Source organism: Taeniopygia guttata, chromosome 1 (genome assembly GCF_048771995.1).
Source record: "Taeniopygia guttata chromosome 1, bTaeGut7.mat, whole genome shotgun sequence".
Lineage (NCBI taxonomy): Eukaryota > Metazoa > Chordata > Aves > Passeriformes > Estrildidae > Taeniopygia > Taeniopygia guttata.
The window spans coordinates 21,133,255-21,150,701 of record NC_133024.1 but is presented as its reverse complement, the minus strand read 5'-3'; the positions used below and the strand labels follow the sequence as shown (position 1 = coordinate 21,150,701).

The 17,447-nt window shown below is 41.0% G+C and overlaps 1 protein-coding gene across 21 annotated transcripts in view; it reads left to right on the top strand.

Moving 5' to 3' along the window:
• ST3GAL6 (ST3 beta-galactoside alpha-2,3-sialyltransferase 6) overlaps positions 1-17,447 on the top strand; it is a 72,910-nt gene that overhangs the window by 49,218 nt on the left and 6,245 nt on the right. For 17 of the 21 annotated variants that reach the window (XM_072924767.1, XM_072924763.1, XM_030265090.4 and 14 more), the window contains 7 exons: positions 2,391-2,468; positions 4,553-4,656; positions 6,419-6,482; positions 11,990-12,085; positions 12,490-12,676; positions 13,715-13,852; positions 17,295-17,447. In XM_072924767.1, coding sequence (XP_072780868.1) covers positions 2,391-2,468; positions 4,553-4,656; positions 6,419-6,482; positions 11,990-12,085; positions 12,490-12,676; positions 13,715-13,852; positions 17,295-17,447 — 820 coding nt within the window. The remainder of the gene's footprint in view (positions 1-2,390; positions 2,469-4,552; positions 4,657-6,418; positions 6,483-11,989; positions 12,086-12,489; positions 12,677-13,714; positions 13,853-17,294) is intronic. The other 4 variants (XM_072924802.1, XM_072924780.1, XM_072924795.1 and 1 more) reach the window with 1 other exon arrangement.

The following is a 17,447-nucleotide window of genomic DNA, read 5'->3' as shown; positions in this document are numbered from 1 at the left end:
CATTGGCTTAAAATTTTCAAATCTGTGCAATTCTGAATTATACCTGAATAAAGTTAGCACAGCTTGGAGAGCAACTTCAGTGCTTAAAACTTACTAAACCAGAAGTATCTTTCACTTGTTGCATTCAGGTGTGTGTATAGGCAGCTGTTGTGCTTGTGACTTCCTGCAGTTACATTTGTGAGACTAATAAGCACCCATGCTAAAACTTGAAAGCCGTCCTCTCTTCTCTCTGAAGCTGTGCTGCAAAATGCCATCTGTGAGGCTGATGCTGGAAAGCAGCAAGATGGCCAGCTGATAGATTTCACAGGGTGCTTTCTCAGCGTCAGTATTCACGTAAGAACTTGAGGTTATCAAAATCAGTTAACCTTAATGGTCTCTTTGACTCGTGGTTCTAATGTGGTGGTTTCATCTTTCTGTCCTTTATGCAATCCAGTGGCACATGTTGCTCACACTGAACTTTACCTTCCCTTCTGGGCTTCATATTTGTGATTAATTGGGCTAAATCTTCAAGTCAGGAATGTGCTTAGAAGTGCAAGTCTTAACCTTATTATGGGTGGAAAGACTTATCCCCTGTCACGGTTTGACACTGGCACGATGCCAGTGCCCCCCCATGAAAATGCAATCTCTCAACTGAATGCTGTGAAATGCGATCGAGAACAGAGTAAAGCAGGCCCAAGCCTAATAACAAGAAAAAACTTTATTAAACTACTACCACTATGCTACTATAAAAGAGGGGGAAAAAAGAAACACACACAATTCAAAATGAAAACCTTCCAAAGCATTCCTCCTCCCACCACCCAACTCCAACAAACCACAGTGAGACACAATCTGGACCCCAATCAGGTTTCCACCCTCCAGATAATCAACACACAGTCCATCTGCAGGGAGAGAGGAGTCTCTCTTGTGCCACAGACCCCCCAAGAAACACAGCTGCCACATCCTGTGCTTCCATGTCACCACATGGCACCGCCCGGAGAAAAAAAGTTTGCCAGTGGTGACCCTCTCCTTTCCATGCACAGTGCTCTCACCACCAATGCATGGATGGACAGACTGCTTTTTAGGATTTTTTCCTTTCAAGGATGCCCTGCCAAGAGGAGAAAAACCAACAGTTCAGTTTTCCATTTTTGGGACCAACAGTCCCCCCCATTTTCCCCTGGGGCCGAGGATCCAAGAACAGAGATCTTCTCTTCTTCCTCTGCGAAGACAGGGGGCACCACCACAACCCTCCTTAACTTTTCTCTGTTCGCTCCACTTCTGTCTTTTCCCAGCTGAAGCATGGTCTTTTTGGCTCACCAGCATCCTCCTAAAATACAGTCTCTCTTGGAGGAGAAAATCAGTTCAATCTGTGGCTACGAAGAAAAAGTCCAGCCAAAAGCCACTCCATCATCTCCTCCCACCTAGAATTTCTCCTTCCAACATCCCAGGTCCCAGGCTGTCTCTCTTCCTCTCTTTTCAAACCAAGGAGGAGAAAAATTTCACAAAGCTTTCATTTCTCAGGAAGGGTTAAAAGTCCCGACTCCCAGAGCTGGCTTGCTGCCCAGGCTCCAGCTCCCACAGGCGTCTGGGCACCTTGCGGCCCCCCCACTCTTCTCCTTTCCCCGCAGTGAACTGCTGGCAAAACCACCGCCGTCTCTTTTTCTCTCTTGGGAGAGAGAGACTCTGGGGGGAACTGAGACATCCCAGATTTTCTCCACCCTTCCATCTGCAGGGGGCCAGCCCGGTTCCAGCCCCTCCACCCTTGGGCCTACCTCTGAAGGCCACATGGCTTCTCCCCTCCCCCACCCAGCTCGTGGCCGGGCAGGGGAGAGTCCTGCACTGACCGCTGACTGGAACCCAAGAGGGCAAGTTTTCCTGGGAATTCTGCTTTTAACCCCTCTGTGTTCTCAGAGGCGTGTCTACCTTCAATTGGTCAATGTCCAAATTGACCTCTTCTTTCCGGAAAAATTCTTTTTCCGTGTCAAACCACGACATCCCCAAAGAATCTAATTTTCATTAAAGTACCCTATTTCCTTCTCCAGACAAGACTTTGTCTTCTCCCTGAGGAGTGATGGGGATGCTGTCTGGAATGGCTGCAGGGGTGATTGAGCCCAGGAGTCCTGCTTCTCTGGGGGTGGGCTTCATTCTCACTTATTATGCCTGCTTTGATACTTGCTGAGCAAAGGAGGTCACAGCCCCCTTGGAGCAGCAGTGTGAGATAAAAGCCTTTGCTAGTAAAAGTAATTGTGCTGCAATGAGAGAGTTTAATCTCTATCACAGTGGGAGTAATGAAATCTTGATGTGATCTGAACACAGTAGTCAGCTTTTACTAATTTGATATGTCCAACTTCCCTTACCTTGTTTCTGCTACCCATTCCTGGTCTTGCTATTTATTTGGAGTTGTTTTTTTGCAGGCTGCCACCTACAGCTGTAGAGAGGAGAAATGCATTGGATACTTGTCTCCTGAAACCAGCATTTGAATCTTTACTGGGGTGAGTCTTTCATGAGAATTAAGGAGGGGAAGAACAGTTGTGTTGATTGAGGTAGAGCTGGGCTGTTTACAAATTTTTGAGCAAATACTGAGTAGTGCCCTGAGATAGCTTGGGAAGATTAGACCAAGAACTGGCTGAAGGAGTCTTAAACTTCTGTACAAAGACACTGCAGCTTTTTTTTTTTCCCTGGTACTTTTTGTATGTAAGAAAATATGGCTGTAATTTTAGTGCTGTTGTGGGTTTAAAGCACATAGAAGCCTGTAAACTTTGTGCCACCCAAAGCGGACTTGTACCCTTTGAGTTTTAGTTAGCTCCTGGGTCTGGTGACATGATCCTAATTCCCTTGCCCATGGATTGTGCCCAGGCTGTGTGTTGGGTGCAGCAGAGTAGCTCTGGGGTTCAGCAGAGTGGCAGGAATGGGCTCCAAGGTACACAGGAAGAAAAAGGTACATGCACAGCTAGGACAGTCTCACACATTCCTGTAACTTCTTTAGAGACAGTTTGCATGAGCTGAAGATCTGTTCTGTGCACTTCAGTAATAGCCTGGGGAGGTTGGAAGGATTTCTAACCTTGCAGAATTATTTATTGGCAAGGAACCAGAGCTAGAAAAGGATCTTTTCTCAGTAGGTAAATTATTTATTATGTCTAAGCTTAGCAGCTGTTTCTGAACAGCAAAGCAGGTTACTAAATTTAATATGGGTATTTAGTGCATCATGTCTCAAAGCTTGGTCTTGCTTAGTTAAGCAATGGCACATTTCTTGGTGTGTGAGCTGTAGTGTTTTGGTTTTGGGGTTTTTTTCCCTTTTTACTGTCAGTATCTTCTCAATAAATAGAGTTTAAAGAATGAGATTGTTGATTTGGGAAACTGAAAGAGAAGGTTTTCTTAACAGCTTTTTATATTCTTAGTGGACAAACAAGTCATGTGCTGATTGGGGCTTTCTATGATTAACATTAGGTTTTCTAATGACTGTGTACTTATGTGTTAACATTTTAATCTAAGACCTAATATGCAGGATCATTACAAAGTCAACCAGTACACTGAGTGTGTGCTTAGTTAATTCAAAGGTGAAGCCAAGGGTATGGTAGCATGTGACATGTTTGTCTGCTGTTCACTCATTTGGGTGGACTTGGCACTAAGGCAGTAAGAGACCTCCTTTCCCTGCTATGAGAGACCCTTTTCTGTGGTTCCTGTCTTTCAAGAAAAGAAGTGACCCATTCTTTTTAGCTCGACACAAGGTATAATGCCATCATGTTCTAGTTTGCAGGAAGAATGTGCTTATGAGGCAAACCTCCTTGTGATCCCCACATGCCATGCTTGTCATCCCAGGGTGGCCCTGGTGTGAATGCTCTGGGATCCTTTCAGACATCTGCTAAAGCCAGGAGATGCACTGCAGGAGCACAGCCCAGCATTTGCTGCAGCTGCTGAGGGCTGGGACCCTTCTAGAGTTAGTCCAGAATATAAAATACCCAAGATGCATGTAATGTGGACATGAGGACTGCATACTATTTTGCTGCTTGGATACACCCCTGTTGCCCCAAACAACTTAATGTCAACACAGTCATATAGTGTCACTTGTTTGGAATAGGAGTGCAGCTCAAATCAGGAGATGCTATTTTCAATTTAAAACATCTTACTTCAAACCCTGTTCTTATTTATTAAATTGCTGTGTACAATAATAACTCAATAACAAAACAACAATTTTCCTTTCTACCTCTTATTATGTACTTTTCAAACCTTAAGTTATTCACTGTCTTCTTTACTCATTGTCTTCTTCAATATGTGATCTTGTGGTATAAGCTTTCAGTCACACAATTTTAATGAGTCTATATAAATTGTACAAACAGACAAATCTTTTATCTCACTCTTTGCCTATATTTTCTGTTACAAGATCTTACCCTTTTCCATCATCTGTTTGCTTTCCCCGTGTTCATGGATTTTTTTTTCTTTTAGAAAATGGATGATAATGCAATAAAAATGCTAACAGTAGGATAAAGAGAGCTTTTTATAAAGCACTTGCATGACTTACTGGCTTATGCAGGTACATCATGCGATTTTGAAACTTCTTCCTTTTTTCCTTCATCAGTGTTGACAAAATATACCCATTCCTGTGCGCTAATGATTTTATCAGAGTGGCAGAGTTCCAAGGGAGCAATAAGTTTGAACTACCTTATGGAATAAAGAGAGCAGGTTTGTATTTCCCATGTACCTTATTTTTAATCAGAAATACCTAATTGGTTTGTAAAGCCACCTGAATCTGTGGCCATGATCTTTCCTGTGCACTGATGCTGATCCTTTTGGGGTGTCTAGCAGTGTCTTAATAGTTTTGTTCAGTCCCTCTGTCCTGACACCTTCATATTTTTAACAAGTAAAACACTGGGTTGGGGTTGCCCCTTCTAGCAGAGAAGCTCCAGAAAGGTGTGAGTGAGGAAAAGTGGACCTTATTCAGCTTCCTTCTGTCTGTATGTGGGCTGGAGTGCTAAAGATACTCAGCTATGCTTTGCTGGGGGAAACACTGAGTCAGTGTGATGGGCTTCAATTAGCACACCTAAGCTGGTTGGAATGCAGAGTCCTACTGAGGCAGAAGTCCTTGGGTTTAGGTGGTTACATCAGTGAAATTTTCCTTTTACTGTCCTGGTTTTGACTGGAATAGAGTTAATTTTCTTCTTAGCAGGTGGTACAGTGCTGTGTTTGGGATTCAGCATGAGAATAATGTTGACAACACATGGATGTTTTAATTGTTGCTGAGTAGTGCTTATTCTTAGTCAAGGACTTCTCAGTTTCCCATGCTCTGCCAGTGAGCAGGTGCACAAGAAGCTGAAGGGAGGATTGCCAGGACAATTGACCCCAGCTGGAAAATGTCTGTTCTGTGCCACAGAACATGTCAGTACTTAAACTGGCAGGGGATTGTCCACGAGAGGCTGGTTGCTCCCTGGGAACTGGCATCCTTCAATAGGTGGTGAGCAATTGCATTCTGCATCACTTGTTTTTCTTGGGTTTTATTCCCCTTTCTCTTTCCTTTTGCTTACAAATTTTACCTTTTTCTGGTTTTCCTGCCTGTCAAATGATGGAGACTGAGTGGCTGTGTGGCACTTAGTTGCCATCTAGGGCTAAACCGTGACACTGAGCTGGCTGCTCCTGCTGTGGGAGGGGCCACAGGGCGGAATTGATGACACTGCCTGGCTGCTGGACCTGTGGGAAGGGAAAGGTTTGCTGGCACGTTCCCACTGCCCATGTTGGTCAGGCCACAGTAAATAGGGCTGACACCCTAAGAGCCTTAGCCACCCTTTTGGAAAGGGTGGTAAAATCTCAAATTTCAGAGTTTCTAACACTAACAGTACACTTTCCTAATCTGGGCTTTAGACTTTTGATTTGCCCTCCGTCAGTGGTAACAGGGATGGTGCATTTTCCTGTACTTTTGGGATTACAGTGAGGAAAACTACATTTGGGAATGAATTTCTCCTCTGAGGCAAATTAAGTGTCCAGCAGAAGCCTGCCACCAGGGGTGGGCTGGGAAGGTGTCTCTGTCTAGCTTAGCCACATTGATTGTGTCTTCTCCAAAGATATGTAATGGTGTTACTGTCCCTGGTTGTATGCACCCTCTTTAGTCAGCTGAAGGTGGGTAGAAGAAAAACCAAAGTGAGTTAGAATGTGGATCTTGGAAATTCTTCCACTTCTTATTTACTGTAACTAAGATTTTTTTTTTTAAATACAGATACCATGTATTTTGTATTTTGAGGCAGAAAAAACTCAAGAGTGGAGCTGTGATAAACCTCAGCTTCTTTGGCAGCATTGGTTGATCTGTGGCACTAAGTTCCAAGTGTTCTTACTTTGATGTTTTTATGCACAGTGCACAACTGTGTTTAAAAACATTGTGGTCAGGGTGGCATACTTATTTTTGTATTGGAGATACTGAGTGTTTTCATTAATCTTGTTTATATTTGCTTTTTAGAGCAATTTTTTCGTTTAGCCCTTTCAAGACTGCAGAACTGTGGCCTTTCCAGTGAAGAAGACAGGTGAAATGGTTTATTTGCTACTGTTTCTGTTAGTTGTGTGTTAATATTTAGTACTTACCTGAAAAGGAATGTCTGTGAAATTGCTCAAATTAGTCAAGACTTGTAGTTAGAGCAGACTTAGAGGGTCCAAGCAGTGTTTAGCTGATTCCAAGGTTTCAGTAGGCTTGGTTTTACACTTCAGTAGTACCAGCATGCAAGAAAAATTATTCTGTGAAGGATCTTTAACTTAGAGATTTCCTTTTATAAGTGTTTGAGAAATTCGCCAGCTGAATGCAGTCCCATCCTCCTGTAGTATCTTTTCACACTTAGATTGAATGTGTCCTCCTCTTTCAAATTCACTATAAGATGGAGAATATTTGAGATAAACAAGTGCAAACCAATATCTGCTTTTAAGCAGAACAAATCTTGGGCATATCCCTGTGCCTCTGATCCACTGGCTGCTGTGCACCCTTGTTCCTACATACACTCAACTTCATTTTCCTTGTGGATGAGGGAGACCTAGGAAGACAAGAAAGGCTGGCTGTTCTTTGGGAGTAACAAGGGTGTGGCACAGAAGGAAGCATGCCTTAGATGACTTGCTTCCCATGGATTAGATAGATTAAATTAGATTAAATCTTTAATTAGATTAAATCTCTTGTTGGAAGCCATGTCTGTCAGGAGGTTTTGTTTTGGTTTAGAGGGCCTTTGTGTTTGTGTGTCTTGGTTTTTTTTGCTTGGCTTTTGTTGGGATTTTTTTGAAGGTAGGGTTGGCAAGTAGACTAAAGTCCTGTGTTTACAAAGTGATGTAAATGATTCCTTAGATTTGCAGTCTAGCAAATGGGCTGACAGCCTGCCAGATGTGATGTTAATATACAGATTTCTTAGTAGAGTTGAATGCAAATAATGCTGAGCTTGGCTGTACTTGTTTTTGTTTTTTAGTTACAGAGATAATGAAAGATTGCTGCTTGAAGCCAAATCTCAGGATCACAGTTTAATTAAACTTGGGTGGAATATGTTCAAACCTAAGGATTTGTTACAGTACAGAGTTTTTCTCTTTTTTTCCTACTCTACTCCTTCCTTTCTCTGTGTTTAATCTGTTTCTAGGATATTCAAGTTTACTCTTAAGAAAAGGAAGGAAAAAAGTAAAACTGTATTTTCTATCAAGGGTGTATAATGGGGTAAATTAATACAGAAGAGGCTGACAGAAGCTGCTCTTTTGTCTGGAGTTTGAAGGAGAATGCCAAATGTTATATTAGAAATTCCCTGAAACTGTAAGTTCAAGACTGTAATTGTTTGTGCTGTAAAGCAGAGATGCTTGTACCTTTTAAATGGAAATGCTTGTCCTGTAGAGGAAAAGTGAGGAAATTGGTATTTGTCCTTTAAATATAGATCCACTGAGATATAAATATGATTAGTAGTTCTGGGAAGTATGCTTCATTTTATTAAAAGCAACATACTTCAATGGTACTGAAGCAAAATGAGACCTATTACTATTTAATAGGCAGCAATATAAACAAATCAAGCAGGCAGTGACTTCATAGAATATATTCTTTCCAGATCCATCAGGTTTTGTGTACAGCACTCTTAGGGCTTGAATCACTGTAGTCGGGAAGAGTTGTTACACACATATTTCACTGAGATATAGTGGCTTTTAAAAGTGAAACTCTTTAGGAATTAATCCTAACAACAGAATTATTAAGCGGCTCTGTAAGGCTGTTGTCCAATTCAGCCTTCTTGGCATAATAGAAATCAGATTTCCCTGTAAACTTTTTTTAAGGCAGACAAATATTAGGCTAGATAAGCACAAAGTCTGTGGTGCTTATATAGCTGTATTTGTGTACAACTGAGGTAAATCTGTACAGAGGTGTTTTTTTTGTTGTTGGTTTTTTTTTTTTGTTTTTTTTGTCCCCAAACAGTGTCATTTTTCAAACTAAGATCAAATTCTCACTTTGTAAAGGTGTAGCTCTCCCAAAGAGTTTGGAAATGAACAGTATCACTGACTTCAGTTCGATTGTGACTTCAATTCCTTGCTGAGTGCTCTAAGGACTCTGAGCTCAACAGTTCTTACAAACACATTTACACAGTACTGAGTCAACAAAATGTGACCTCTGCATCCTCTTTTCACCAAATAACCTTGAAGGAAATAATTTGCATTCCTCAAGTGACTACAGGGGTGTGTTAAAGGAGCAGAGTCTGAGATCTTTTCTTTTTCCAATGAAACAGTATTTCAGGTCTTCTGACCTTTAGAGGCTACATTTCCATTTAGCAATATTTTTCTTCTGTAGACTAGGAAAATGTTTCTTTTAGCATTTCACCATATAAACAAAATACTTAATCCGAGGCTTGGCCTTCAGATTGAAGATCTTGTGCACCACCTGAATGGGGCAATGGTTTGAGTGACTACTGCCTGCAGACACTGGAGATCAGTTACCATGGTGTTTGCATTGGGATCTGTTTGTATTCTTAGTACATCTCTGACATATAAAGGCAATCCATTTCTCACTCAGACCTTTTCTACAGCTATTGGTACAGCCAAGGTCTTAATATTTTTCACTGTCACAAATATTGTTCTACTGGACATCCAGACATTGGATATTGTATATACTGTTATATTTTAGTTGTAGCACAGCTGATGTTGTTTAAGGATATGTAAACTAATTTCTTGTCAATATATTGACTTGGAGAAAGGGTGCATGTTTGGGGTGTTCAATTTGAAAACAGGAAAAGGAAATTTTAAGAAATGAGGTTGTTAAAGTATCCGGGAGTAACAGTCTGCTGAAAATTAGTGTGTTGACCTCTGATCTGCTGTAAGTACAGATCAGTTTATTTAACTTAAGAACCTTTAAATGCAGTTCAGCCTTGCTACATATTTTTTATCTCTATGTCGTATGTTCATTTTCTATGAGACTATGCTTTGATTTTTAACATAAACAGTTTCCCTCCCTGCTTATTGTTGTTAGTTCGCTCAGTACTACTGTTTGTTTTTGTTTGTTTGACTGTACTTGTGTGCACTTCTTCGGGCATATTTGATCTGCTTGTTGACTTTACCCATTTCAAAAGTTCAAATACTAATTTTAGATTCTTTATTGGGTATTTGATGGCAGCTGCTAACTTTGTTTTTGAGTATGCATATTATAAAGGGCACTGTAATTCAAAAACTTAATCAAACTTCAAATTTCACTCTGTTTTCTGTCCAAGGAGTACTAGTCAACTCTTAGTCATAAACAAAATATAGTCTGCATTCATCAGTAAGAAAAAAAGTTGAATTTCACTTGAGAACAGCTCCACAACTTATATAGCTGAGCAAACCTTAGTTGCTCAGCTCTGAAGTCACATTTTATTTTGCCCTCCCTGCCCTGAGTGTGTGCAGCTGCATCATGACTAGAGAGAGGAGAAAGCAAAGACCTCTTAATTGTATATCAGAGTGGAAGGCATTGTTTCAATGGCTAGAGATTAGCTTGCTGGGCAAGTATCTTAAATCACCTCTTCCAAAAGTTGAAAGGCATGTAATAAGGAATTACTTTAAGCCCATCTACAAGGAACAGAAAAAGCAGCGCTGCCTCAAAGTAGATGCCAAGACACATGATAGAACCATATGCTAATCCTATGCTTTTTGCCTCTCATTCACTCCAACTTCATCACTTACTGATTATATTTTTTCATCCAGTGTTCCCTTTTCCATCCTTACTTTGAGCTCTAAGGAAAAGGGCAACTTCTGCTTTCTTATTCTTACTGCAAATTGTAAGAGGCATATGTTCATCAGCCTGCTTTGTTAAGATACTTTTAAACTAGATAGAAAAATAAAATGGAAAATGAATGGGCAAAAGGAGTATAGAGGGAAGGGATTTAGGTGTGTAGTGGGAATAAGTGTACTGCAGACAGGATGGTATAACAGGTTTTCATCCCTCTAATTTTCAAGATACCTGGTCACATGAGTTATGGTATTAGCTGGAAGTCATTTAATGCCTTCTACTAAGCTATTCAGGAAACAGGAGAGAAATGTATGCCAGCTTTTTTCATGTCACCCAACCCTGAAAGCCGCATTTAGAGCACTGGTTTTATTTATATATGTATATATATATATGTATGTATGTATGCGTGTGTGTTTATGCATATACATATATATATTTAAAGGCAGCTATCTTTGCAGATGTTGTTAATTCTGTAGGAAATTCAGTGAACTGCTTTGTCCATTGAGATGTTGCTTAGTCTTGGCTGGAACCAGCTGTTTTCATTGATGTTGAATAGTAACTCTGAGCTGAAAAAACGAATTGGAGTGTTTGAAGGGAAAGAAGTTAATTAGTCTGCATGAAGTGCCATGCTGGGAATTCAATATAAGTTGTAGTGTTTTTTGAGACACAGTTTTGGTGTCCTGAACCTGGAGCAAAAAGTGGTATAGAGCCTTTTTATTACTTGAAGAAAGAACTAAAGGAATGGGGTGTTACTGTGAGGTGATTCATATTTTCTCATTGTTCTTGCTGCAACTAAATTGAATGGCTTTTGCTCTAAACAAATAGGCATTTTTACAACAACAAGAAATTATGTGCTTATTCTGAAATAAGTTTGCAGTCTTACATACTTGATTTAAACCTTTCCTAAAAAGGCAAAACATACTGAGTAAAAAAAACAGCAAGCCTGTTTGTGAGTTCCCCTCCTTTTTTTAGCAAGTTTTGCTAGCATTGAAACAAGATGGTAAAAGCTAAATATGTACTGAAAAACCTGTGACAACTTTGAAAATCTTACCCTTAGAATTAACTTTCATAAGTTTAACATCTCCATAATACCTATTTTGCATGCTTTTTATCTCTGAATGTATTGTAAATTCAAACTTTCTCTTTTGATTTGATGTAGTGTAAAATCTTATTTTTTAGCACATGGTATTTTATAGGCCTGGTAATGCTGTCTCATTTGAATCTGATAGGAGAACGCAACCTTTAAGCAAGGAACCAATCTTGTTACATTATGACAGTACACACATCATTTGTGTAAACATGTTTTGACAGCACCTTTTAAGTAAAGCTGTCATGTGTCATTGGGCTAAGATTTTCACATTTACAGTTCATAGGCCTCTAAGGTGATTTGTGAACATAAATTTTGCTGCTTTTAGCTTCTGTTGGAGATGTGGAGTTGTATAATACTGCAGAAGCACCTTAATGTTGAGTTAGCTTTTCCAGACTGGTATAAGTTTGAAGGACTGGGGCAAATAATTGATCAAATGGCACCCATATCATGAACTGGTTAGATGATCTGAAGCAGCAGACCTCTAGAAAAAGGAGAAGTGTAAAAACAGTCTCCCAAGAGAGAAGCCAGTTACTGACTTTGTCAGTTCCTGAAATAGTGCTTTGTTTCTTTTTTTTTTTTTAAGCAGCTGTAGTACATGATACAGGATTGAATCTGTTTTGTAGGGGCCAAGGGCTGCAAAAGATACAGGACCTCACATAGAAAATAAGCCAGTTAACATGCAGAAGTATCATAAATACTATGAAGTAAGGGAAGTCACAAATATCAAAACTTCTCTTTGTTCACAGCATTCCCTGTCGACGGTGCGTTGTGGTCGGTAATGGAGGAGTTCTTCGAAATAAGACATTAGGGGAGAAAATTGACTCATATGATGTCATAATAAGGTAAATGCTATCTCCTTTTCATTTTGTGTACACAGAGCAGAGGGTAATTCTCCAAGGCCAAGTACTGTCTCTGGCCTTCTCTAATGTGTGTGTGTGTGTGTTGGAGCCAAATGAGAAGATTTGCTTTCTGTCAAGTGACACACGATAAGCAATTGTGTGACTATATTCTAAACCACCTTGGAAACATTCCCATGTGTGCTTGATCCCTCGGAGTTTAGCGGGTGAGTGCACCTGATAATGGCTCCTCTGCTGTGTAACATGATACGTAAATGCTGGGCTGCTGAACTTTCCTGTACCCAGACCCAGTGGGTGTCCTGCAGAGTAATAACAAGTGTGGCAGCCACTGCACAGTAGGAACACAGGTAGGGCAGTCACTGATGTCTCTGTGCCTCTGTCCTCTGCAGAATGAATAATGGCCCTGTGATAGGATACGAAGAGGATGTTGGGAGGAGGACGACTTTCCGCCTTTCTTACCCAGAATCTATCTTCTCAGATCCCATTCACTACGACCCCAATACCACTGTTGTTCTCATCGTCTTCAAACCACGGGACTTGAAGTGGCTTTGGGAGATACTTGGTGGTCAGAAAATAGTGAGTTCAATTATTCATGTGCCTTGGCTCATCTTGCCACACATCTCTCCTGTGAAATACACATTTGATTTTAACTGTAGACCTCCCAGCTGAGAGGAGTTCTGGATCTCCTTGTAGTCAGTTTATTTAATATCCCTCTTCCATAAATACTTTGTCTTCTTTCTAATGCACATATTTGATTAGTTCCTCACCACAAAGCAGTTTACTTTTGGGAAATATATTTTTATCCTCTCTCTAGTATTGTTTGATATTTTAACATGCGTGCTGCAGACATTTCACAGGTTATTTTACCCTGTGCACTTGCAGGAATTGCAGAATAATGTTAAAAGTGACCTCTCTCAAGCGGTCTTAAGTCCAAAATATTTTTTAGTACTTTTCATTAAGGGCAGGTTCAAAGACATACTGGGTTCTCAGGGCACTGTCTGAGTAAATTTAGAGTATTTCCAAGGATATTTCTACACTGTTTTAGTACTTCAGCACAATTGCAGGAGAAAATTTCTCCTCATCCTTTCATTGTGTGCCTCTGAGAAGAGTGTGATCTCATCTTTGTTAACCCCTTCCAGATAGTTGAAGATGGACTGAACAAACCCAGCCTGCTCAGACCCTTTTTGTTTGCTGTGAGCTCTGGCCCATTGGCTGTTGTAGTGACCTTCTGCTGTTTGACACTCTCCTGCACAGAGGGGAGCCCAACACAGCATTTTTGGGACTTCAGAAAGGACACAGTGCAAAGCAGTTGAGAATGTCTGTGCTCTTACTAAGATGGCCAGCACACAGTGAGCATTTGTGGTCTCTGGGGCATATTGTTGGTACGTGTTGTCCAGCAGGGACCATTCTGCAAAGCTGTTTTCCAGCCAGCTGGACACAGCTGCAGCAGTGGGTTTCCTGTTGCAGGAGCAGGTGTTTTGAAACTTAGGGAGATTAAGCACTCTTCTTCTTCTTCTTTAACCTCATGCTCTTGGAGTTTATACTGGTTAGAGTTGCTACAAAAATTCAACTATTTTCAGTTGTTAAAAATGTGTATTTACTTGTCTGTCACAGAGCGCGAAGGGCTTTTGGAAGAAACCAGCTCTGAATATGATCTACAAATCAAGTCAAATCAGGATTCTTGATCCCAGCATCACCAGGAAAACTGCCTATGAGTGGCTTCATTTCCCAACAAGGTTTCCTAAGAAGGAGGTGCGCTTTTTCTTTTGTCTCTTCTAGTTCTGTGCAACCAAATGTGTATTTAGAGGCAATTTTATCTTCATTATGGTGGACTGTAATGTAGAAAACATTTTAGGTTTGCATTAGTGTGCCATTTAGATGGTGGTTTAAAAAGATGGGAAAATGGAGCCCAGAAAGAGTGCCTAGCCTTATGTGCCAAAAGTACCTTTTTATGGGTTCTGTAATTGGTATGAAATAAGACTGCTTTCTAGACGGACAAAATGCCTTTCACAAAACTGGGGAAGACAGGCAGGTAGTGCAGCATGACAGATTCAAAGTGCTTCTAGAAATAATAGGGAGTCTGGAACTACTGAATATTGGGTGTTTTTCCTAAAAAAAAAAAAAAAAAAAAAAAGGCACACAAAATAACAAACAGACAAAAAAACCCCAAACAAACAATGAAACCTCCACCAAAAACCAAAACACCAAAACCTCCCTTCCAAGCCCCAGCAAACTGGTAATTCTAGCTCTCTGCAGTTTCATCCTCCTGGGGCTGGGGACGGACTAGGGAACACAGAAGATATTCCAGCCCTGTGCTAATGATGAATGTGTGGTGGCATGGTTGTGCTTACTGATTTGATGCCAAGCATTGTAATGAGCTAACCAGCAATTTGGGCATAAAAATACATTTTAATTGTCAGTTCTTTACAGAAAAATATTTTTTACGAAAGGTAAAGCTTCAAGCTGGGAACCTCCCTTGCACAGTTAGGATCAGCCTGTGCTGTTTTGCACAGAGGCAGTTAACATGGGGACACATCCCCACTTCACCAACACCACCCAAGTGACACATGTGGAAATGTCAACAGGCTGTCACTATGGAGTATCTGCCACTATTTTTTTTCTGGTTTACTCTTTCTAATATTTAAGGGGGTGGTATGGGGTTAGGTTCTGTACCTCTTTCTAAAATTTCTTTCTGTTTTCTGAGCCTAATAGTGCCTTTTTTCTCCCTTACTAAATCTCAAACTGGAATAGTCATTTTGGTATGTGCTTGCTTGGGCCTCTGCTATTTCAGGTTTTCAGCCAAGGGTGGCAAGAAAGCAGCATAGAAATTGGATGCCTGACGAATCTCCTAAATGGCCACAGAACATGCATGGCCTCCATGGGTCCAGAAGTCCCTCCTGACTCTTCTGGGGCTCCCCTCTCAGTGGGAGTAGATGTTAAAAGCAGTGCTGTCAGTGACTCAGAGAGATGTGCATGGTGTCAACTGATACAGTGGCACAGGCCACTTGGTCACCTTTTGCTCCTCTCCTGCCTTTGAGTGCCCCTGCACAGAGCTAGGTTAGTGTCACCATGCCTGGAGTCCCCTTCTGCTACCTCCATATATATCCTACTATTGCATGCCAGGGGTTTTGCAGTTCCTCAGGCCTGTGCAGCAGTGATCAATCTCAAACAAATCCTTCCTCCCTTTTCCTCCTGTCTTGTGGCTGGGATCCTGCACATTTGCAGTGGCCCTGGCACAGCTTGGTTAAGCTGCAGGTCACACCAGGGGCTCTGTGGGTGCGAAGGTCTCATACCGGGGCCCTCTGTAGCACTGCTTGTCCCTGGGAGGGCTGCTGCTGCCTTCACTGTCCTATGCTTCAGCCCCCTCTGCCTGCAGGACATGCCAGCAACCACTGTTGCATTCCCTGCTGTCCCTGCCTTTCCATTAAACCAGTCTCACGTTCCCAGTGAGCACATTACTGTACAGCCAGCAAGCATTTCTGATAGTTAGTAGAGCCAGGAATAAAATTGGATGTGTTGCCTCAGCACCACTAAACTCAGAAAGTGTAGTGGAGTCGTTTCAGGGCTGTGCCTATTCTCATTAAACAGGCTGAAAATACTTAATTACAGGTGAAGGATATCTGGATATTGCATGATAGTACATTTTAAAAGTAGTTGCTTTTAAATTATATTTTTTGAGGTGAATTTTATGATAGTTACAGGTGAACAGAGCTAGTTACAACCTGTGGTATTCGTGGTATTTCCAAATAGCACTAATCCTGACAGGTAGCATTCCTGCTATAGTATTGGGGTCCTATTTAGTATGGATGTTGCAACAGAGTCACCACTAAGTTTATGATGTTGGGCCCCTAGGGCAGAAAGTTATTTTGCTAACTGGCAGGAACCCTGGGCATACTGCACATTTTAAGCAGATGCTATTTCTGGAATACTTCAAGAGTTGCATAAAGTTACCAAAAAATTTTCCCTAAAAGGCAATAATTCTTTTCTGTGATTTCAGTTATGCTTGAAAGAGCTGAGAATAGTAACTTCTTCTTAGGGATTTTTTGTGTTGGCACAAAGAAATACATTGAGTGCATCTGCCTTTTCTATGCACAGAGTTGTCTAGTTCTGGTTTGTCTGCTTCTTTTTCAGAGAAAAAAACTGAGCCTTGGGGTCAGAGTTCAAAAAAAAAAGCCCATGATTTTGAGCTGAGTTTGAGGTTTGACTGCAGCTACCAAGAGCGTACAATAGGTTATTTGGTCTCTGAGAAAACTATTCCTTTAGCTGAGAAGGATACTGTTGCCTGAAAGTTTTGTCCATTTCTAGGGACACCTTTTTACTTTAGCTTCATCTTGGTTGAATGAATGAGTTCATCTCTCTCTAAAAAAACTTGTCTCATTTACTTCCCCAGATCATATTAGCCTCTGCTGCTACTAAGGAACTCATGTATCTGAACACAAGATAGGGCAGAAGTTGCATGGAGTTCTTCTGTGCTTTTGTGAGAAAAGCTACCTTTTGGTTAGGTAAAAAGCTACCTTTTGGTTAGATGCTCTTAATTTTGCACAATTACAAGCTGTTTATGACATGCTCTTCATTTTACATTGCATTTACTTCTGAATTTATTGTAGGAAGAAATAATTTTATTTACAATTTCGTTTCTTCTAATTGGGTTAGCAGGAAAAGGTCTAAAGCAAAGTTCTTTTGGAATTTCCCTGCTTTGAAGAAGTGCATATTCAGTCAAATTTGTGTAGCCACAGCCTTCATGTTTTTTTTAGTTTGTTGCTATGAAAATTTGGGCACATCATGTTCTTTTCATGTGGGTTTCCATCATCTAGCAACTTCTGAACACATCTCATAATTCAATAAAATTTGAGGGAATTGTAAATTGTTTTCCAGTATAGTGAAGCCTGCCCAGTTTTATGAAAGTAGCTGAGCAGAGCAGTGGGGAGACCTTCCTGATACCTCTGTGGAGGGAAGGGCTACACTGTAGGCTCAGCTCTCACTAAAAACCAAGGAATTCCAGGGAAGGCTGATATGACAGACGCCCCAGTCATGGGAAACCTGTGGGAGCAGTAACTTATTCCTTTAGAGACAGGAGGGGATCAACCTGTGAAACCAAACATCTATAGAAGACTTAGGCTGCCTAATTTCCCTTGTCTCTGTTCTGAAAGCTGCCAGGTATGTATGTGTGTGTTCTCTTTGTGTTTTGTTGCAGAAACCCAAGCATCCAACAACGGGGCTAATTGCCATTACACTGGCATTTCACATATGCCATGAAGTCCACCTGGCAGGCTTCAAGTACGACTTCACTGACAGAAATAGCTCTTTGCACTACTATGGCAATGAAACCATGTCTCAGATGATGCAG